At 38.4% G+C, this 23,520-nt stretch overlaps 1 protein-coding gene across 3 annotated transcripts; it reads left to right on the top strand.

The window, feature by feature from the left end:
• The first annotated feature begins 4,392 nt into the window (after positions 1–4,392).
• On the top strand, positions 4,393–8,088 carry LOC142627583 (putative serine/threonine-protein kinase PBL9). Of its 3 annotated transcripts, none has more exons than XM_075801458.1 (3): positions 4,393–6,923; positions 7,219–7,640; positions 7,839–8,088. In XM_075801458.1, exons 1-2 carry the CDS (start codon positions 6,836–6,838, stop codon positions 7,599–7,601), a joined length of 471 nt encoding a protein of 156 aa, XP_075657573.1. In that variant the 5' UTR covers positions 4,393–6,835; the 3' UTR covers positions 7,602–7,640; positions 7,839–8,088. The 3 variants fall into 3 exon arrangements, with proteins under 3 accessions (XP_075657573.1, XP_075657574.1, XP_075657572.1); XM_075801459.1 differs by lacking the exon at positions 7,839–8,088 and having other exon boundaries at positions 4,394–6,715; positions 6,803–6,923; positions 7,219–7,813; XM_075801457.1 differs by lacking the exon at positions 7,839–8,088 and having other exon boundaries at positions 4,395–6,923; positions 7,219–7,812.
• Positions 8,089–23,520: the final 15,432 nt, after the last annotated feature.

Genomic DNA, 23,520 nt, shown 5'->3' on the forward strand with positions numbered 1-23,520 from the left:
TCTAGACATTTGGGATGTAATTATTGATATGGTGTAATTAAATATATTTAGTTTCTTGGTTTAATGTGGTATGGTATTTTCTATTGAAAAATATGAATTGTGGCTCATTACAAGCTTGCTATAAAATAGGTATTGGAAAATATGTATTTTAAGTACACTACAAAAGCTAAATTTTTTTTTTTTTTTAAAAATGACCTATACCACGCTTTTGAAAGCGCCGGCATAGGTCCTTTTAAATTTTGGTCATTCAAGACCTATCCCGCCGCTTTTGGGAACGCCGGAATAGGCACGCCCCATCCCAAATGTCTTTTTCAAAAGCGTCGGTATAGGTCTTTTAAATTATATTCATTCATGACCTATACCGCCGCTTTTGAAAGCGCCGGCATAGGTAGTACCTATTCCAGCGCTCCTAAAAGCGCTGGTATAGGTCTTGAATGCATATAATTTAAAAGGCCTATACCAGCGTTTTCAAAAGCGCTGGGATAGGGCGTATGCCTTTCCTGGCGCTTTTGAAAAACGCTGGTATAGGTCTAGTGACCCTATACCGACTATCACTGCGCGGCGGTTTGAAGCGCTGGGAAAAAAAACGCCGGGATAGGAATTTTGACCCTATCCCAGCGCTTTTTGGGGCTATCCCAGCGGTTTTGAAAACGCTGGGATAGCCCCATTTTTTTGTAGTGGGTGATTTCTCTACAACTTTTTGTCCCACTCATCCAAGGTCTCTCTCTGTTTATTTTGATAAACTGTAGGTTGTGGTGGTAGGGGTGTGGACTGGTGGTGGTGGTGGTTGGCCAACACTAATAATGTCGGGATCTATGGTGGTAGTTGGTAGGGGTGTGGACTTGTGGCGGTGGTTGGCCAACACTGATGTTGCTAGTGCCAATGAAGGTGGTGGCGGTGGACCAGTTGTGGGGATGTGTTTGGCCTTGGTGGTTTGTTCAATTTAATTTATTTACCTTTATTTATTTTAGGTAATAAATAATAAAGACATAAAATTAGAATTTAATTAATTAAGGGAACACATGACAAACTTTTAATAGTACAGTATAGAGTGAAACAGACAAAGTGAGATAGAAGATTTGGACTCATTGCATATAGTGGTCTTTATTTATTAGGTTCGTAAAAAGCACGCATAGCATTTCTCAGCCATGTATCCATTTTATTTACTTATTTCAGTTTACCAGATGATAGAATAGAATAACCCGAAGCTCATACTAATTACTTTTTACAAATTGATAGTAGTATCAACCTCCGTTGATGTCTCTCCCATTTAATTTATAGTATCAACATTTTCTTAAAATTTTTATGTTATTTTAATTGAAATATGTAACAGAAAAGCTCAATTATGTATAAATTATTTTATAATATTTATGATGAATCTTTTTTTTTTTTTTAGTTCCTAATTCTAGAGGAAGAGAAATAAGGAGGGCATAGTAGGTGGTGGTAGAGTTATGGTCCATGTTCCTATGCAAATGGAGGTCGATATTGTTCCTACTTCCTAATGTGACTATTTTTTGTTATTTTAGTGACTAGTAATTTTTTTTCTTTTTTTTGGGTTTATGAAAACCAGGTGCTTTTAGTTTATCTAAGCGAGCAGAGAACGTATAGGAGTAATATCGCTAGGAAGTGAGAAGATTTGGGAAAATAAGAGTAAAGAAGATGAATCTTCTGTGAAAATTTGAGTGGTATTGTTTAATTCATCCCAAATTTGCCAGAAACAATTCTTTTCCTATAAATGCTTCATGGTTTTTGATAAGTTAAAACTTAAAAGGAGTTCCATGTTATGCATATATTGTTGTCTATATTTGGTTATTATAAAAGATCTTAGCAATGTAAAGGAAAATTTTGTAATCAGTCCCTTGGTGGTTCATTCTCAAGAATTGAAGTTGCCAAGAAATAATTTGTGCCAAACATTATTAGAACCAAATATAATGTAAATGTTGTTGGCTACAACCTAATTTGATATTGCAGTTATTTATTTATTCCCATTATAAGTCATAAAAATTCTATTGAAACTTTGAAGTTGAAGAGGCGGTTGTTTTTGGGCATGTCAATGTATAATACCATTAGACAAAACTTGCAACTATTTTTTTATTATATATTATTTTTTTGTATGGTACCAAGTTATAATACTTACCGGCTCTTCTCAAAAAAAAAAAAAAAAGTTTTAATAATACTTACCGTGATGTCCAAATGATCACTTCATTTTCATAGGCAAGACTAATATCATCATCATTATCGTTTAATGTATTCATGTGTAAGCACGAGTTACAATATAGTACAAATTAAAAGAAGCATTATATATACAATATTTTTATAACGAATTCTAAGTAATAAATTGTTACCGATTATTATTAATGGACAAACAAAATAATTTCAATAGTATATTCAAATTAGAAACGCAGGTGTTCTAGACCGCAAGAGGAAAAAATAAATAAATAAAGCCAAAAATAAAATCTATGATTCAATAATAAACATGCAGGCTCATGATTCATGAATCACTTTTATTTATTTTTTTAATGAAACCCGACCCGACCGAATGAAAGATCCTTTCCGTAAACCCTGCTTAAACCTCAAAACCAAACCTCCAAGCTCCAAATGAAACATCCACTTCCACTCAGTGGAGTGGTGATCATAAACGCTCACCTCGGCCGCCGAGTCGTAGCCGACCACTTGAAACCCTATTCTCTCTTCGCACCGCCTGTGCTGTGACTTCAAATTGGAGCCCCTAGGCCCTAGCTCGCTTCATGTTGTATGAGATAATTAAGAAGATCCAAAGCAAAACACTCTCTGGCTGGCGCACCGGTGGAATAGTCGTAGCCCTAAGAAGTTTCGGTCTCGAAACATTCGATTAGATTCGAGTATGACCATTGACCAGTCATGAATTTTGCAATTGTTCTCTTCAATTGACCGTACTTATCATCAATTTTTGTAATCCTGACTTGACTTGTAGTGGTTAACTTTGATATTGTTAAAGCTGGTCACAGTAATCATAAAACATATTGATGTTAAATATAGGGCTGAAGAACTCCTGAACTTGCTTTTGTACAAGGTTTATCTACTCTTGGTCAAAATGTCTATAATAGTCCTAATATGTGGATAAAACTCTTTTAAATTCTCAAAAAAATTTAAAATGCAGGACCCAGACCCACTGACAACTATGAGGAAATTGCTTGGTATAGATATTTGGGAGCATGGCTACGACTTGCAGCTAATTTAACATTACTTTAGATTGCTATCGATATCTCAAATGTGGTTGCTTCATGTTTGAAACGTCTGTCATGTTTGTTGAGATTAATTACATCTTTAATATGATGGCCAAGACTGTGCAAAAGTAATAATCTTTTTTTTTGAGACATTATATGGAATCACATTCCCACAGAGAATAGATTTCAATGTGCATTCATCTGCATATTCTCAACTTCCTTTCTTCCCTTGATATTTAGGGAAGAGTGGGTGGGGAATTGAGGTTTCTGTTTTGAGGAGAAACATGTTTCTGACTTTCTGTACCTTTTTACTCATATTCCAAAAAAGCAATAGGGAGGATATAAATTAATAATGCTACTTGGATTTGGTTTGGTTGGGTGGTTTGTGTTAAGTTCTATGCTTTATTTGTATGAAATTGCAACTGTATTTATATCCTTTAAAACCTATATAACTTACATTGTTACTCTTATGGTTGTAGGATGTTGTTATGGGTATGGAAAGCATTGCTAAGCTTTCTTTTGATCAAAAGTTCTTGTCCATATAAGAGCATCGGGATTTGAAATTCATGGAGAACCATGACACAGGTTCAATATTGTCTTTGTTCCATGATCCATTGAAACAAAATAAATGAATATGTAGTTCAAGTTTAGTACAATGAAAGAGACACACATACATATGTATTTTGTATCACTATGTCATATTATATTGGGAGATGAAGAGAAAAACATATGTCCTCTTTTGTTAATCCATTATATGCCTAATATTTGGATCCACTTTCTTCAGTCCTTTCTAGACATCATATCTGCTCATGTTTTTGATTTTATGCTTTTTAAGTGCACATCTATTTGAATATGTTACAATCTTAGCTTCTGATGTCCTATATGGTTTGATCTATAAATTTCCTTCATAAATAGTAAAATTGATCTCTTTTTATTTAGTGTTAAAATTTATAGATGCTTCACTACTCAAATCACTTAAATCTTTCTTTTGTTTTACAAATAGTAAGTATTATATTTGATCTTAGATCTACTCAATATAATGAGAAGCACGTGCCTCACGTGTGCGACCCAAACCAGTTCTTATACCAAATGGTTGCCTTTTATTAAAAATTGAGTAACGTTAGAGCCGCAAACATTTTACAAATTGCTAATGTGGCATGCAATCTAGCTAAAACGTCTTAAAAAAAAAATCAAATCAAATCAAATCAAATCTGAAAATCCATTCACAGACTGTCCATCTCCCTCTCTCTCTCACCACTAGAATCTCTTCGTCCCTGGTAATTCTGAAAAACCCATTGCACAGATCGTCAATCTCCCTTCTCTCATGGTCTCACTACAATTACCCATCCCTCCATGCCTATTGAGTCTTCCAAATCCAATAAAGGCCTCCACTCTTGAAGCACACTGGACTATTTTTCCTTGTGGCTTATTCTGTTTTAAATGAGTTCCTTTCAAATCTAATCCCATTTGGTTTTGATTTCGTTAGGGTTTCGAATCGAAATCTCCCATTTGGTTTTGATTATCCTATGCAACTAGTTTCTTTCTTTTGAATTGTGCTGGAAGATTTTTGACCATACATAAAGAAAACAAATTCAGCTGGAAATTGCCAGGAGAGAAATTTTTGTTTCAATTTTTTATTAAAAAAATTGGTGTTTGATAGGTTATTTTTTATGAATTAGTTTGTTTATTGTTAATGGATTGAAATGATATTTCATATTCGGGTTTTGGTTAGTTTGGTTGATAGTTATGATGATTGTGTCGGTGATGATGGTTTTTTGTTAGAGCCATTTGCTGTTTTTGCTTTTTGGGTGTTTCTTATTCTGGAATCTCATATTGTAGCCCTTTGGAATAATTTTGTGGAAGGACAATTCATCGGGTCAACCCCCTGTTTTGTTTTCACTGTTTTTCCTGGTCTTATTGATTTGGTGTAGGTTGTATTAGAGCTGGTTATTTTCAGCTATTTAATTTAGGTGTTTCTTGAATCTGACATTTCAATCTTTGGGATGCTGCAGTATAATGCTGCATTGTCAGTGACTGATTGTTGTATTGCATCATTGGTAATGCTTTCTTTGCTTGTTGTCTTTGGGCTGCTTAAATGGGGCCAATTCTATTTTTTGTTCTAAGTTCAGCTAGTGCGTTTTTCATTCACTGTAAATGCTGCAGAATATAGCTTGCTAAATGCTTCTATGATTGTTACCATGTGCTAGCAGTTCTGGCTAACTTTGTTCTGATGCAATCCCAGCTTGTTTTGCTGGATAATTTGGCAGACTGGTTGGTTTGATTGTGTTCTATCCTATTATGATCCCGGGGACCTGTTTAGCTAATGTTACCATTGTATAGATTCTGTTAGGTAGTTGGTGGTAGTTGGTAGCGTTGGTTTACTGGGGGCTTTTGGATTAGTAGTCTTGAATCTGTTGTTAGACCTGTTGGTCTTTGTTCACTTTGTATTCTTTGTTTCTTTATCAATAAGATTTCTGATTTATCAAAAAAGAAAAATGATCATTCATTCAAAAAAAGAAAAGAAAAAGAACACATCCATAGGTCTGTAAAGCTTGATTGCTTGGTTCTATGAGTGTTGTTAAATGCTTGATTGCTTGGTTCCGTGAGTGTTGTCAAGGTATTAAAATGTACCTCACTTCATGATCATCAATGTCTGATTGTTTGAAGTTGTAGACCTTTGCCTATGCCATAAAGAGTGGTTGGTCAACTTCGTTTGGGGCCACCAACTTGAATCACACATTGATTTTCTCAAAACTCGTCTTTTCTCAAATTTTGTTATGCATCTCTCTACGGCAGATTCACCTTCCAGAGGCCATTATTGTGATAAGATAATCGGATAGATCAATTTTCCAAAACTTGTGTTTTGTTTTGTTTTGATTTTTATAAGAACAATGCCTTGTAATAAGTTGTCCTCTATTCAAGTAGAGGCTTTATTGTATTAGACGGGTATGCCGTATGCCCCTTGATATTTTATTGTTGTATCTTGTTAATTAGTAAAAAAAATTATCATCGAATGATCAACTATGCTGTTGCATCGAACTTGAGCTTAGCATGTAGTTGATTAATTTGCAAGAAATCCATCTTTTAACAACATAAATTAAGAACAAAGCTAGCGTTGACATGTATTGGGTGGGGGGTTGGTTTTTTCAAGAAAAAAGCTATTCTTATTATGAGGTCACAGGTGATTCAGTTGTAATTGGTAAACACACTAGACTTTTGTGGGAACGTATTGAACTGGTTGTCATTTATCTAGATATGTTAAAATTTGGTAGTGAAGTTATAATTATGAATCAGTACTTTTGTAGATAAATTGTTATTACTGTGTCATTGAATTGCTTGCATTTGTGTTTAGGTAGTCTTGCTTGGCTCCAAAGGATTAAAGTAGCTCTTGGATTTGCTCGTGTGATTGAATTTCTTCATGACCCAAAAAAGCCTTATTTAATTTGCAACATTAACACAGCTCATATAATTCTTGATAAAGTTCAGCAATTGACTCTTGATAGCTATCAGTAATTCCATCTTTTTCCTTCTTTTTACTTTTAAATTTTTCTTTTTTTTTGGTTGCTTTTCCCTTGACTTTTTAATGTGATGTTTAGAATTGCAACCCAAAGATATCTGACTTTTCAACCATGTGTGGAGGGATTCTTGGCACGCTGACTTGCCTCAAAAGCCACTTGTTGAATTTAGGCTATGATGATCCAGAAGACTATCCCTTAGGTATTGAGGCTTGAAGTTACTTATGCGTTTTCAATTCAATGCATGCCTTTTGATTTGTGCGTCTATTATTAGTATTCTATTCTCTTTCTTTTCTTCTCTCTTAATTTGTATGCCGTAGAAGTTGGACAACTTCATTATGGACTAGGCTTTACATAATGTTAAGCTTTCATCATGTTTTGACGAGCTATAACAGCATTATGATAAGAGCCTTCAACGGCTTACACTAATCGATTTACCCTGAAAAACTGTGTTTTTTGAGTATTTCTTACTGCAAATTGATTATTGTGCTTGTCAGGTGGACCGGAGGAAGGTGGATTTGAGGTAACCTACCATGATGTCTTCTCTTTTGGTGTTGTTCTGATGAGGCTAATAGCAAAAAGAATTGTGGACGAGAAAGATACTTGGAAGACTTTTGTTTACCGTTGGGCTTGGAAGCAGTATAGGCCTAATCGTTCTCTAGTGCATGATAGCCTTGTTGAAGACCCTGGCTATTATGCTTCTGATGGAATAATGATAACTGAGCTTGCCATGCGTTGCGTTCAAATGGAACTTGATAAGCGTCCTTCCATGAAGGATGTTGTCAAGCATCTGGTGGGTTCACAAGTTGTTCAACTTTATAACAATGTAGTTGGAATGCGAAATATGGGGGAGATCAACTTGCTCGTAAGTCAAGGCTAGGCTTTGGGTTGAAGTAGAGTATACTTGTCCTCTACCAAGGTAAAAGATACTTGTCCTGTAATCGAAGTGTGAATTTGGGATTTTACTGTGCTTTAACAGATATAAACTGGGCTGAGATTATTTATACACCATGAAAGGAAAATGTTTCTTTTGAAAACTGAATTTTGAAGGATTCCCATCTTCCTTTGTTTGATTTCGTTACTTTTTCTTGGTTTGCTTGTTCTGTATCTAGCACAGTTACGAGGTTGATTCCTGAATATGTAAAGGTCCTAGTTCTAGTCTAGCGTCAAGTCTGCCAATGTGATGCATATTATATGGGAAGCATTTGTCAAGAAAAAGTTGTCACATTTTTGTTCTCATAAGCTTAGTGTTGGGGTGCGTTTGATTGGATTTGGGTTCAACACTTCAGACAACTAATAGAAGGGTGAAAGTTACTAATGGAAATTTTTAAATCCAAAAGATGTTGGCTGAAAGGGAGTAGTGACTATGCTGGCATAACAAAATTTTTGTTTTCTACAAACTCCTTTTTATCTTTTTCTTAAACGTCAAGTTTGATATATGTGAGAAACTGCAACCTCAAGATACCAACATTTCTCAAAAAAACAGTGGTGTGACAGATGATATTTTCCCTTTTATGGTCTGTTTGAGAACCGCTTATGTTGCTAAAATTGAAATTTTTTTGCTGAAATAACTGTAGATAAAGGTAAAAGTTAGCTGAAATAGTACAGTGAGACTCATAAATAGTACTAAAAAGTGCAGCGAGCCATAAATAGTAGTAAAAATAAGCTGAATAGTAAAATAAGCTGGCTTTTTAATTTGCATTCAAATGCACACTTAGTTACTATCTAAAGAAATTACAACATTTCGGTTTGTATTGACATTCTAAAAAAAAAAAAAAATTTGAATTACATAGATAATGCTTGGTCAAGAACAATTGATCTGAATTATGTAAATTGTCATTTGTAACTTGATTTGAATTTTATTTTTATGTTGTTTCTTGCTTGCTCGAGAAGTTATTTGGTGCCAAGGTGTTATAAACCTTATTTGGCTATATTATGGGGATCCCCACCCTAATTGAATGAAAGTAGTTTTAAGTTATATAATATTTTACTTCGCTATATTTCATGATTGATAATTATGTAATTGTATTCTTATTATTATTTTTTAATTTTAATAGCAAAGAAAAAAGTTTAATCATTGAGAAAATAATTTGTGATATTGAGAAATCCCATTATTATTGTTATGATCAGGATGTGGACATGCTTGCTCTTCAGGATTTTCAAGAGATGTAACATTCCAATGGTAAATGCATGCTTTTGCATTAAAAATAGGACAAAGTTCAGCTACAATTTCGGTTGTAGCTTAAGACTATAATCTTACTCAATATCTTTTTATTGAAAGTGAATTTTGGCAAATCCACCATTGGATTATATTTTTTTCTTATATCTTCTATGTCATCAATAAATTTTTTAAATTGCAAGATTTTGTTATTTAAAATTATGCATAAAATATAAGCTATAGATCATATAGTAGATAATATTTGATTGACACAAAATTTGACATGTGTATTAAGGGCGTAAAAAATATATAATTCAACGGTTAAATTTTCAAAATATGTAGTAATATTTATTTTATTGAGTAGGTTGTTGCAACCAATTTTGTAGCTAAAGTTTGTTCTTAAAATAACCCTTTATGTTCTTTTAAAGTTCCCAACTGGCCTGGCATTGGCCATTGAGAAGAAAAGCAGGCAAATGGAGATATCACTCTACTGCTTTGCACTAGCTATTGAGAGCTTCTTCTCATGTCTTGCTGAAGATTGATATCTACCACAATCAGAGAACTTTAAGAGATCTAATGTGGTGGTTTTCAGCTTATCAACAACCATCATAATGCTCTGCTATGCCTATGCCTAGGAAAGGGAAGTGTTTGGATCTAAGTACTTAAATGTTCTTGGTTGGATACATTGCAAAAATAGCTAGAAGCTAGTTTTGCTTTTAGTTATCAAGGAGAGGTTTAGATGTTTATTGCTTAAATTTCTCTCTAAGTGATTGCCAGGAAGTTGTATTATGTACCATTACCATAATTCTTGTAGCATAGTTTCTACTACTGATTGTTAGGACATATGTGATTTGATGTTAGGAACATATGTCAACATTTTATGCATTGGCTAATCCTTTGACAAAACGCACTTCAATTGTAATTGGGTAGATCTAAGATATGTTTGTTCAAAAAATAAGAGTTCAAGTCTAGTATTGAAGCCATGCAAATCTGTTCAAAAAACAAGTGCAAAAGTGCTGATTCATTAAAGCTCAACAGATAGCTATCTATCGAGGCTCAACAGATACTATCTATCGAGGTATTTATCGAGAAACCTTTTGTCTGCTCGATAAATCCTCGACAGCTTCTCGATCTATCGAGGTTGACTTGATAGCAGCTCGATAGTTCTCGATCCATCGAGATCCTATTGCATGCATTATTTTTCACATGTTTTGCATCTTTCTTTATCTTGTCATCTATAACATCTTGTTTCATTACATTCATACATTTATATAGATTTCTTTTGCTCCTTTGATCATCTTTATGTTTCTCGGGTGAAACTTTCTAGCTTCTTGTACCCTTTGTCAATCATGACAAAAAGAGGAAGAAATTGTGGGGAATTTGTGGTTTATTTTTTAAGATTTTACAAGTTAGGGGGAGAAATATATGTCCTTGCAAGGGGAAGATGTGTTTCATCTTGTTAGGGGGAGTGCTTACTTCCTTCTTCTTGTACACCAGTTTTGTGACCATATTTACATACATTATGCTTATATATATATATATATATATATATATATGATGTATGTCTTCTTTACCTACCTCTACATGTGTTATTTCTTTTCTCTCTTTATACACATGATTCTTATTTATTGTATATAATCCTTTATTTTTGTCTCACACTAAGATGCCTTGATGAGTTTTGTTTAAAATGTTTCAGAAATACAAGTTGTCAAAGTCTTCCTTGCCATGAACTCTCTTCTTGCAAAATTTTTCAAGAGTTTGTGTTAGGATAAATTTTATTGTACTTAACAAGTGAGTATGAGTTGAGTGATTTATGACTTCTCTCATATGTTCATTTGTTTGTTGTGGTTTTGTCACGGATTGCCAAATGAGGAGATTGTTAGGACATATGTGATTTGATGTTAGGAACATATGTTAACATTTTATGTATTGGCTAATCTTTTGACAAAACGCACTTTACTTGTAATTGGGTAAATCTAGGATGTGTTTAATACTTCAAAGAACAAGAGTTCAAGTCTAGTATTGAAGCCATGCAAATCTGTCCAAGAAACAAGTGCAAAAGTGTTGATTCATTAAAGCTCAACAGATAACTATCTATCGAGACTCAACAGATACTATCTATCGACTCTCGACAGATACTATCTATCGAGGTATCTATCGAGAATTATGAAATTCAGATTTCCAGATTTGATTTTCAGCCCATGCTTATGTATTTGTGTAAAATTTATTTTCTCACAACCCTAAACATATATAAGGCTTATTTCAAAGGCCGTCATACAATATAATATAATAAGAACATATGAAAAAAGTGACCGATGCCTTATTCTCTTTGAAAGAAACTACTACGTCTTTGCGCCTTTGAGTTTTGTAACCAAGTGCTTCTTGATCTTCATTATTGATGAAGTGAAGAACTTTACAGCCAATATTCTTCTTCCTCAAGTTGGTGAGTGAGTCACATACTGGGATTCGTGCAAAAAAAAAAGTTAGCCATGTACTGGAATTCGTGCATAAAATGGTAGCGTTCATATATTGAAGAGTTTAGAGGTTCTGAAGTAATAGAAGGTTTCTACTATAAGTTTATCTACAGGGATGGTAAAATCTAGGGACAAATGTTTTATACTAGATTTGAAACTTCTATTTACTATAATTAATTGCTTTTCGAGAAGGTTTTCCCCTAGATTTTTTACTGTAAAACTAGTTTGTTTCATTAGTTTTCCTAGGTCATCATATCTTGTCTTTTTTTTTTTTTTTGCTGCATGATTTTAACATGATATTGATGTTTGTTTGTTTTAACAAGTTTTATTCATAATAAATCTAATTAACAACTTGGGTTTAAAACTTATTAATTCTATCAACTAGGATCTAAATTTCCTAACACTGATGTAGGGTTAATATATTCCTTGTTCATTAGTAACTTTTCATGCTTAAAAAAGAAATCAAAACCACATTTTTTTCTCATGTCATCTTCATAGTTGTCACAGATTGGTTCAAATTGTGCTTTCAAAAGCTATTCTAGAGTTCTAAGCCTTGTAAATGCTTAAAGGCTTTCATGGATGTTTTGGTTGCTTCTATGCTCATTTGAACTTGTTTGCTTAAGGTCACCATGTGCAGTGTTAGTTGAGCTTGTATCCTTAACTTCTACTCTTTTTTTCTTTTTCTTTTTTAAGAGTAAGGGAGGTGGGGTAAGTTGAGATGCTTAACCTTTGATAAAATGTTGTGGTTAATTGTGTGAATTTTTAATAAGTTTCTTCAAAATTTTTGTGGGTGGCAAGTTCTGCTTGATAGAGCAAATACTTGGACCCTCAACTTATTTGTTGGTGGGCTTAACTCTCAATATTACTTATGGGGCTTCAACTCAAGCTTGGCTTTTCCCTCTTTAGTACTAGTCTCACAGAAAATCCCTTAACTCTTCCCTCTGTTCCTAGTTTCTCTTTTATCAGCTTCCTTACTCTTAATTTTCCAACCCTATTTACAATGGCCTAGCTCCCATTTTATATCCATGAGTGAGTGGGGTTGCCATCATTTTTATTCCCACTCACTCACGTATTCCCATGTCTCTTAGAATCCCTAGGGATCCTTATGAAATCAAAGGATTCCCTTGGAACTTGTTCCAGACGCTGGTTTAGGCTCAATAGTGGATTCATTCTCAATCTTTAGCTCTCGGTTATCGACCCCACTAGGACCGAATAACCAGGCCCTTCCTGTGCTCGGCTAATGGTTGGGCCCAATGCAAAGATCCCTAAGACAGTCCTTCTGTTGCACCCCAGGCCTATCACACTCAATGGGCCCTAGGCCTCATACCGGCCCTTACTCATACAGTCAGACCAATTCTTTGGGCCTGGTCCACCCACAATAACCCCCCACGATCCTGTTTTTATGAAGTAGGAATAGGATCGTGATCTGTTTAATACTGATCGGGGTATTGATTCTCGCTCAATCTTTTAGGAAGGAGCGTGCACATCTCGTGAAGCTCAACAAACCATCTTTTAATGCCACGGATTGGACAGCCTGCCGCGCCTGGAAAAGAGTGTGGCAAGGCTTGATGCATCCAATAGTCTAGATGACCTGGCACTTTGTTTACTGAAACGCGCTTGTTGTGTAATAATGGCCCACATTTATTGCAATGTGACAATTACCATTAGTGCCCCCCTCTTCTCCCTATAAATACCCCCTCATTCCCACTTCATTCCTTTCTTTTGTCTTTCTCTTCATCTTTTACTTACTCTAGCGCCATAGCTCTTTCCGTGTCCTCGAGCTCTCATCTTCCTTAAGTGACTTCACTCCCTTCCCTCAAGTAAGAATCCTATAAGTCTTTCTCTCTTGTCCCACTTCAACTTTCATCAATATGCCTTTTTGTCATCTCTTAAAAACAAAGGAAAACTTAGCAATATTTAGGGCCACATATAACATCCCTGACAATGTAGAAACCTTATATTGTGATGAGGGTGATATAGAGGACAAGAGGCGTCCACATGAAGTGGTCTTCCCCTTAATGTCCATTCTAGAGGGCGGGGCTAGGTTTCTTGTAGACCCCTTTTTGCTTAGGACTCTTAGATTTTACGGTTTAAGCATCGACTAGTGTCTGCCTAACTTTTATAGGGTAGTAAGATATGTGTCTTGCCTAAACCAAATATACGGCCTTAGCCTAACCCACCACGATATCAACTTCATATACTTTGTTCGGGGGAGTTTGTGCCTCGGGTACAACCCTCAAACTCGGAGCACCATGGTCTGATTGATATCCAACCTTCCCGATTCCAATAGGAACTCCGTAGGGGAGTTTGTAAAGGTGAGCGACAATTGATTGAACTGAGAGCTTGCTTGCCCAACCTCACCTCGCAAAATAGGTTGGTTTCTCTTTCCCCATCTTCCGACACCACTGACTTGTTACCACCTCTAAAGTTGCTTATACACTTAAATAGCACCGACCAATACAGATACATAGTTAATTCATTATTATTACTGTTTACTAACTTGTTCACCACTTATTATTATTACTGCTCATTTTTATTAACCTTTGATGCCTCTCGGTTGCAGTTTCCAAGAACTTTTGGTTGGATATCAATGTCGTGCAAGTCAAGGAGCTCAATTTTATACTCCGCTTCGTGATTTTTGTGCACTATGATGGATGGCTAAGGGCTTCCCACAAGATTCTGGGCTGCATCCTCTCATACACCAGTTACAAGGATTCATCGGGCGCCCTTTCATTCGGCAGCCCCTTACTATCATACCTAGACATTCGGCTACCAGGTTTCCTACCACCAGGGCTTTCTTCTAGGGAGGCCAAAGAGTTAGGTCCTTGACTGGCCAGGCACGACTCCCTTTAACCCATTCAAGACGGTTCAGGGAACACCATTTTCCAAGGTCGGTTGGAACATATTCCCGTAGACGCCCCTCCTTGAGAGAATCCTGAAGAAGAGGGTCCAACCACTGAAGAGGATATCCCTACAGCAGAGATGGTGAAGAAACAGTCGATGACCTTGGATCGTTGGTTTCTAGATGCACCGACCTTAAAGGGTTAGGCTTCCTTCCATGCCACCGCTCAGCACACTACTCCTCCCGCCCCCAAACAACAAAGAAAATGACAAAAAGGTGCGGGTGGAGCTGTCATCCAAGAGACCACTCCCTCTACCAACCAGTTATCGACCCCTTCATTTGGCCAGTCTCTTGTGCCCCTAGCCAGCAAGACTCCTCAGGAGAAGCAACCTACTTACTGGCCGGTTATAATCAGTGCACAAGTCATGGCGTCCTCCTCGGGTTTAGCTACCTCGTGGGAATGCACATTCCAGTTGGGGGATAAGGCACTGCCCTCTAGCACCTATGTTGGAACCTAGCGAAGCGGTGAAGGAGGCCAAGTGTCTGATAGCTTGGGGCATGCCCTCTTGCTCTTAGCCGATATGGAGCATTACGTCGACTACTGGGATGATGATTTGGTGCTCAAACTTAAGTGGCACACTATCGCGGTAGGTTCTGGTTCTCTCGAGTCTATTTAATTGACAATTAACAAGTGTTACTTGTCGGTTGGGGCCCATTCTAACTTGGCCTTTTTTCTTATTGCCTGGGCTGCCCAACTAACCCATGTAGTTGAGGGTCGGCTGAAGGACGCCTAGGAACATGCCAACAAGGAAAAAGCCCTGAAGCAAGTGGCTGAGGTGAGCCTCAAGGAGAAAGTCTTGGGGCTGAACGTGATGGAACGACATGCCATAACCGTCGAGACAGCATTGGAGCAGGCCAAACAGAAGGCCACTGATACTCTTAATAGGCTTGGGGAGGCCGAGCTCAAACTTGTTGAGACTGCCAGCGTCCTCACGGTTAGAGACAAAGAGTTTGCCAACTACAAGAGGGAAGAGAAGGCCCAAAAGCAACACTACTACAACAAGGGCTTTAAGAACGCCGAGGACTCGGCAAGCCCCGTCATCTTCCAAGCTCAGAGGTTCGGCTTCTAGGAGGGGTGGATGGCAGTGGTTAATGCTATTGAGCTTCCTAAGGGATCCCCATTCAGGCAAATCGACCAGGTGCCCTTGCCCGAGGACCCCTCACTTGGCACTTAAGCTAAAGGGCAAGAGGAGGACAACTCTAATGATGATGAAGGTAGAAAGAGCCCCGAGTCCCGAGTGTTGTCAAAGCAAATTGATTCCTATGTGGTGGTGCTTAATAAGGAGTAGCTGAGGATTGAGGCTCTAGTTTTTGGTCAAACTGTTCAAGCAATTGACCTTCGGCCTAGCAACCCCCCAGCTGCCTCGGACGCCTCTATCACGAATCCTACGCCCACGGCTAACCTGGGAGCTTAGTCCCGATGATAATTAAGATATTTTGTTCATTTGGCTTTGTTTCGTTCTTGTTGTCTTTTTTTTTTTTTAAACTTTTGTATAAGATCAAAACACTTGATTTTTGTTTCATGATGAATTAAGTTTATGTTATATTAGATGAGGCTTTCTATCTATTTTCTGTATACTCCCATTGTTCAAATATGAATGTTTTCCCATTTTTTTAAGTGTAAGTGCTCGACGCCTAATATTTGATTGATAAGCCAAATTCAAAAATGTAATAAGGATTTTGCTTAAGTGTTGTTACTCGGCATCACATTTTAAGACTCTAACCAGACACTTATTAGTTAAATGAGGTTTAAGACATCCATAACTGAATCAATGTAATAATTACACCACCAATGTAATGTAATACTTAGACTCAGAGCATACCCTCATAAAAAGGCTGAGGGTTCCATTCCTTTTTAAGACGAAAAAGAAACATAAGGTTGGCATTTGGTTGGTGGCCGGCGACGGGCTGAGCCTGATTTTTGTACTTAAAGAGAAGGCCTAGGTTTCCATCTGATCGGTGACCAGGGTCAGGCTGGGGTCAAACTTTTGTCCTTAGAGAAAAATCTAGGTTTCCATCTGGTTGGTGACTGGGGTTAGGCCGAGGCCAGACTTCTGTTCTTAGGGAAAAAAAAAATCTAGGTTTCCATCTGGTCGGTAACCAGGGTCAGGCTAAGGCCAGACTTCTGTCCTTAAAGAAGAAAAGATTATGCATTCTTATAATTTTTATACAAGGATAATGCATTGAACATTCATTCCATTTCATTACCCATGCCATCTTACAACTATGAGTGATCAATTTTTGAGACACATTACATTCATTGATAGTACTTTCTCAGGTTTTGAACAATCCACGGTCGGGGCAAGGGCCTCTCCTCCAGGTCTTCCAGGTAATACGCACCCACTCCTGCTGTAGCAGTCACTCAGTAGGGACCTTCCCAATTTGGTGCTAGCTTACCTGCGTTCTAGTCTCTCATATTTTCGACAACTTTACGTAAAACAAGGTGTCCTGATACAAACTCCTGAGGCCTGACATTCTTATTGTACCTCTAAGCTAACCTTTGCTAATAGTCGACCAGCCGTACGGATACCATCTCCCTTCGTTCTTCCAACATGTCCAGACTGCCAACCAACCCTTCGTTATTGCTTCCTTGCTCGAAATAGGCCACTCTTAGGCTCAATAGACTAATCTTTATAGGAATTACTGCCTTGGTACCATAAGTCATGAAGAAAGGTGTTTCACTGGTGGACCTCCTTGGGGTTGTTTGGTAAGCCCATAGGACATTCGGCAACTCATCAACCTATCCTCCTTTCGCTCCTTTTAACCTATTTTTTAATATGTTGACGATTGTCTTGTTCATCGCTTTGGCTTGTCCATTACTCTAGGGGTATGTGTGGGTTAAGTACTTATTGCTTATCCCAAGGCCACTGTAATAATCTTGAAAAACCTCACTATCAAACTGCAATCCATTGTCACCCCAAATCTGGTGACGATGTTTTTCCACGTGAACCTTTTCACGTTCACATCTCTAATATTAGCTAAGGCCTCAACTTCCACTCACTTCGTAAAATAGTCTATGGCCACTATCACATATCGTCGGTTCCCAAAAGCTCTTGGGAAAGGCCCAATTATGTCCAACCCCCACTGAGCAAATGGCCACGGGCTAAAAACTAGGATTAGATTTCCCCCGGGTTGATGTAGTATGGGTGTGTGTACCTGACACCGATCACATTTTTTCACATATTCTACCGCTTCCCTTTGTATGTTAGGCCACCAAAACCCCTGAGCCATGGCTCAGTGAGTGAGGGATCTTCCTCCCGAATGAATGCCACAGACCCCTTCATGTAATTCAAACAATAACTCGGCGGCTTCACTAGAAGACAAACACAGCAAGTAAGGTCCCCCGAATGAACGTCGATACAATTTCTTGTCATTGGCAAGCCAAAAATGGGCTGCCGTCCTTTGATTTTTCTCGGTTACCTTCCCATCTTCCTGTAGAGACCCATCTGATAGAAATGCTATGTACGGGTCCATCCAGCTCGACCCTTGTTCCAAAATAGCTGTTACCACCGACTGCAGTTCGATACATGGGTGCTCCAAGGCTTCAACCAATACCAATCGAGGAACACTTAAAGATGATGCCAGTGTGGCTAAGGAGTCGGCATGACTATTCTGGTACCTCGGTATACGGTTCGCAACAACCGCTCTAAAATTGTCGCATATTTTCCTAATCAATTTCAAGTACTGACACATGCGCTGATCCCTAGCCTCAAAGCTGCCGTCCACCTGAGTAACCACTAATCTGGAGTTTGAGAGTACTTTTACCTCTTCCACTTCGAGCTTGCATGCCGCTTACAAACTGGTAATTAGGGCCTCATACTCGGTCTCGTTATTCGAAGCCTTAAACCCCAATCTGAGAGACTTTTCCATCCTTACACCTTTGGGCGACTCCAAGACAATCCCAACCCCCAAGCCTCACGCATTGGATGCCCTGTCTACATACACCTTCCATGACCTAACTGTAACTTGGCACATTGACAATGGAGCCTCGGGCAAGGGAGTGAATTCGAAAACAAAATCTGCCAGCACCTGCCCCTTAACTGAATTCCTCGGCCGGTAGTATACATCAAACGTTCCCAGCCTTGCTCCCCTACTTGGCTATCCTCTAGGTGAAATCCGACCTTCTCAACAATGACTGTAAAGGGTGCTTGGTCAGTACCTACATGGTATGGGCTTGGAAATAGTGTGGAAGTTTCCTCGTAGCATGAACTACGACAAGAACCATCTTCTCCAGAGGCAGGTACCGCATTTTCGCATCCACCAAGGGCTTGCTAAGATAATGTATGGGCCTTTGGACCCTTTCATGTTGTCTAATTAATATCGAGCTCACCGCATGGTCAGAGACTGCTAGATACATATAAAGGTCCTCCCCAAGCTCTGGTCAGGATAGTACAGAGGGGTTAGTTAGGTATGATTTCGAATCCTCAAAAGCCACTTCACACTCCTCCGTCCACCGGAAACCTTTCCATTTTTTTAATAATTAGTAGAACGGTCGGCACCATTCTGCAGATCTGGATACAAATCAGTTTAGGGCTTCTGAACTTCTTTGGGGTTACTAAGAGGCTGAAATTGCTGAATTGTTGTGATCTGGTCGGGGTTTGCCTCTCTTGGTCCTCGAGAGCCAGAACTATTTGATGGTATCCTTGGAAGGCATCTAAAAAACTCATTCTCTAGTGTCCAACTGTCACGTCCACCAATTGATCTATCTTAGGCATCGAGAAAGGGTCCTTCGAACATGCTCGGTTAAGGTCGGTAAAATCTATACAAACCCTCCACTTACGACTTTTCTTCTTCACGACCACCGTATTGGCTAACCACTGTGGAAAGTAAACTTCTTTTATAGCCCTTGCCTGTTTTAAATTCTCTACTTCTTCCTTGATAGCCTCAACGTGTGGTTTCGCCGCTTTCCTTGGCCTCTGCTTCTTTGGTGGTACTAGGGGGTCCAAATTTAGCCGGTGCACAATAAAGGCTAGGTCTAACCCAGGCACATCATACGGACTCCAGGAAAATACATCTAGATTTCACACCAACGTTAACAAAACTTCTACTCGATCTTTTGTCGGCAGGTTCTTCCCAACCCTGAAGAACCTGTTAGCGTGTGGTAGAATTTTGATGTAAATTAAGTCCTCCACAATGTCCGTGCCTGCCGAACTCTTGGACATCTGCAATTGCTATAACAGCTCTCGATCGACCTATTCCTTCTACTTAATCTCATGATTTATTGCAGCCACCAAACACTGCCTAGCAGCCTTCTGGTCAACACTGATCACTGCGACCCCATCCTTGGTCGAGAACTTTATCTTCTAGTGCAACGTTGAGGGCACCACCCCCATGTTATGGATTTAGGGATGCCCGAGAATCACCGTGTAAGGTGAATACGCATTAACCACTATGATGTTCACCTCTACTTCCCTACCCTCGGTCACTACTCTGAGCTTAATTTGCCCTTCGGGTGTTACCACCTTTCCATTAAAACCCACCAAAGGGGTGTCGTACCCGCTCCAATCCTCCGACTTGAATCCTAGCCCTTTATGGAGATCAGGGTACATAATCTCAGCCCCACTCCCTTGGTCCATAATAACCCTTTTTACTAAAAATCCACCTATCATGCAAGTTATCACCAGTGCATCATCATGGGGCTGGGATGTCCCCTCCAAATCCATTTCATTGAAAGTGATCGGGTCCAACGTTCTCCTCAACTTCTTCTCAGGTCGGTTCCCTGAATCCACTTTTGAAGTGGATGTCACACTCAAAACTCCTTTCCGCTCGCTAAAGCCCACGCCTTTCAATACTGCGTGGATCACCTAAATAATTCCTAATGGAGGGGGCGTGCCCGGCCGCCTTGCCTTCCAGACCCTTGGCTTACCTCCTCCCCCTTTTGCCTGACCAAAAACTCCTTAAGATGTCCTACCTTCACTAGCTATTCTAAACGGTCCTTGAATACACGGCACTGCTCGGTTGTATGGCCCTTCTCTTAGTGATACGTGCAATATAAACTCTAGTTCCTCCTCGTCGGGTCACCACCCATCTTACCCGGCCACCGAAAGTATGGCTCATTCTTAATGCGTTCAAGTATTTTGTAAATAGGTTCTTTAAAAGTCAAATTAACTCCAGCACGCTGACTCAGGTCCCCAGCGGGAGTCTTGGAATCCCTTGCAACCCTCTGCTGGAACTTGTCGGGCGATACTTTTACGATACTGTGAGGTGGTTGGGGCCTTTCCCTTGCCCTACAAGCGATCATTCTCCAACCTCTTAAACTCTTCAATCCTTCTCATCAGTTGATGCATTCCCTTGGGCGGCTGCATGGTTAGAGAATCCCTCAATTCTGAATCCTCGAAAAGGCCTAATCGGAAAGTACTAGCAGTGACCTACTCATTACCACCGCCAATTTCATTGTAGAGCTCCCAGTATCTGTTCGTGTAAGATCAGAAGGTCTCTCCACTCCTCATCTTCATGGACAACAAAGCACCAATGGGTTGTTGCACTTTATAGCATGTGATAAATCTAGCGCCGAACTTTTGGATTAACTCCTCGAAACTACTGATGGAACCCTTCCTCAACCCATTGAACCATCGCATAGCGGTGGACCGAGACTCAAAGGGAAAGCCTTGCACATCAACCCATCAATATGAGAATAAAATGACATCATGTGTATATAGTGACTTACGTGCTCAACAGGATCAATCTTTCCATCATAAATGGTGAATGAAGGTCGAGTGAATCACCTCAGCATCTCTGTGCGTTCTATTTCCTTAGAGAAAGGTGAGCGGGTTGCCCTTCTCAATGCCAAGCTCATTGCATTGAGGGCCGCGTTATGATAACGATGCCGACCATGATGGGGAGACTCACTACGTCGCTCCGCTGTCTCGCGGGACCTTTCTTTTGACCAGTATGAGCCGCTACCTCGGGATGACGCCCCCAGAATGTAATTAGGGTCAAATGATGATTCGTCCCATTCCCCTCTTCGGTGCTGACCCCTCAGTTCGATTTCTAAGTCGTTCACCTACTTCCGTAGGTTCTCTAGCTCCCTTTCGTGATCAACCCGGTGAGAGCGCTCGGGAATGTATGATACCAATTTCTCCTCTTACGAAGACCCTTCATCAGAATTAACCCTCGTCTCATGCCCATCTTGCATGTGTTGCTGCTCTTTTTTCCTTTCCCTCTCCAACGTCTGTTGGCCCCGTGATGAGGCCCTGGAACGATTTCCTGCAACCAAACCTTCTCCAGCTTGTGGGCCTTCCATAATTCAGCAAGACCAGCCTAACTCGAAGCCCTCAATACGAGTAAGATCCCTACAGATGGCGCCAATTGTGCGCGGCAAGTTCTGCTTGATAGAGCAAATACTTGGACCCTCAACTTATTTGTTGGTGGGCTTACTCTCAATCTTACTTATGGGGTTTCAACTTAAGCTTGGCTTTTCCCTCTTAAGTACTAGTCTCACAGAAAATCCCTTAACTCTTCCCTCTGTTCCCAGTTTCTCTTTTATCACCTTCCTTACTCTTAATTTTCCAACCCCATTTACAATGGCCTAGCTCCCCTTTTATATCCATGAGTGAGTGGGGTTGCCATCGTTTTTATTCCCATTCACTCGCGTATTCCCACGTCTCTCAAAATCCCCAAAGATCCTCACGAAATTAGAGGATTCCCTTGGAACTTTTTCCAAACGCCGGTTTAGGCTCGATAGTGGATCATTCTCAATCTTTAGCTCTCGGTTACCGTCCCCACTTGGACCGAATAGCCGGGCTCTTCCAGTGCTTAGCTAATGGTCGGGCCCAATGCGAAGATCCCTAAGATAGTCCTTTTGTTGCTCCTCGGGCCCATCACACTCAATAGGCATAGGCCCTGGGCCTCGTACAGGCCCTTACTCATACAGTCGGCCTAATTCTCTAGGCCTGGTCCACCCACAATTTTTATATTTAAAAAAATCTAATTAATGATTGAAAAATATTTTCCATAATTTTTATTTTAAAATTTTTTAGTAGAAGTTGATGAAGATGCCCTAATTAAATACAGTTGAAACTACTTATTTGAATAAAAATAAAGTAAAAAGACTAAAATGAATTCTAGTGAAACTTAGAAGGTAAATTTTGCATTTTAACTTTTTTTTTCTAACCTGATGAATTGACATATGGGAATGGGATTTCTCATTTATTATATTCTAACTCATTAAAGAAAAATAAAAGAAAGCAAAGAAACACGTAAATCAAAAATGAAATTAAAAACCTAGGCAAAGTATTCTAGTGATTAAAGGAATATGGGAGAATTGCAACCATTCATATTCCAATCCAGGCATACCCCTTTTGTCTCTATTTAAACCTAGTTTGAATAGATAAGTTCAAACCACAAAAATAAGAGACTTTTAAATAGTAGTTTAGATATAGATTCTATAGAAGATAGATATAGATATATAGCATAGCTATTAAAGAATATACACACACTAACCTTATCACACATGCTCTGCACGTGCGATGAGGCTATTTTTTATTATTTTGAGTTTAATGTAATTTTTCAATTTGAGGTTATCTATTGTTAGTGAGGCTACACAAATGAATTTTTAAGAAACTTAAATTTCGAAATTGAAAGAGTGTGTTGGGTTTAGTGTGTGCTAGTTTTTAGGAAAAAGTGAATCAAACGTACATAAGATATATATAAATTCAAATAGAGAATGTTCTAATTTTTAAGAAAAAAGTTTATCTGGTAGTTTTTTTTTTTAATTTTTGTTGAATTACAATTTTAACCCCAGTTTTTATTTTTTAAGAATAAGGATTATCTAATTAAATTAGGAGTATTTTTGACTTTTTTTGAAACTATAACTAACTTTTTGACTCCTCTTAATATATAGAGATTAAGAACATTTTAAATTTGATAAAAAAAAGAGCATTTTAAATTGTAGGAGTTTTTATGGGAGTTAAATGTGGGAGAGCGAAATCAAAAGTGTATAATCTATTTAGTTGAGTCTTTTGTTACTGAGTGTGAGGGTGTTTTTATTTTTTATTTTTAAATAAAATATTAGAAATTTTTGTTATTTAACTTAGTTTTTTCTAATTTTCTTTTAAAGAAAAAAAAATGTACTGATTGTTTAGAATAAGTGGGTTAGTACTTAGTGGGAGTGTTCCCATTTTTGTAGGCAATGTTTTTTTTTTATTTACTTATTTTAATTTATCTAATATTTTGAAGTTTTTAAATTAGTAATTTTACATATCTAACCCTACTATTTAACCTTTAAAAAGGGTAATTTTGAAGGTATTTAGACATCAAAATTAAG

This window comes from Castanea sativa, chromosome 3, assembly GCF_040712315.1.
Source record: "Castanea sativa cultivar Marrone di Chiusa Pesio chromosome 3, ASM4071231v1".
NCBI classification, from domain to species: Eukaryota; Viridiplantae; Streptophyta; class Magnoliopsida; order Fagales; family Fagaceae; genus Castanea; species Castanea sativa.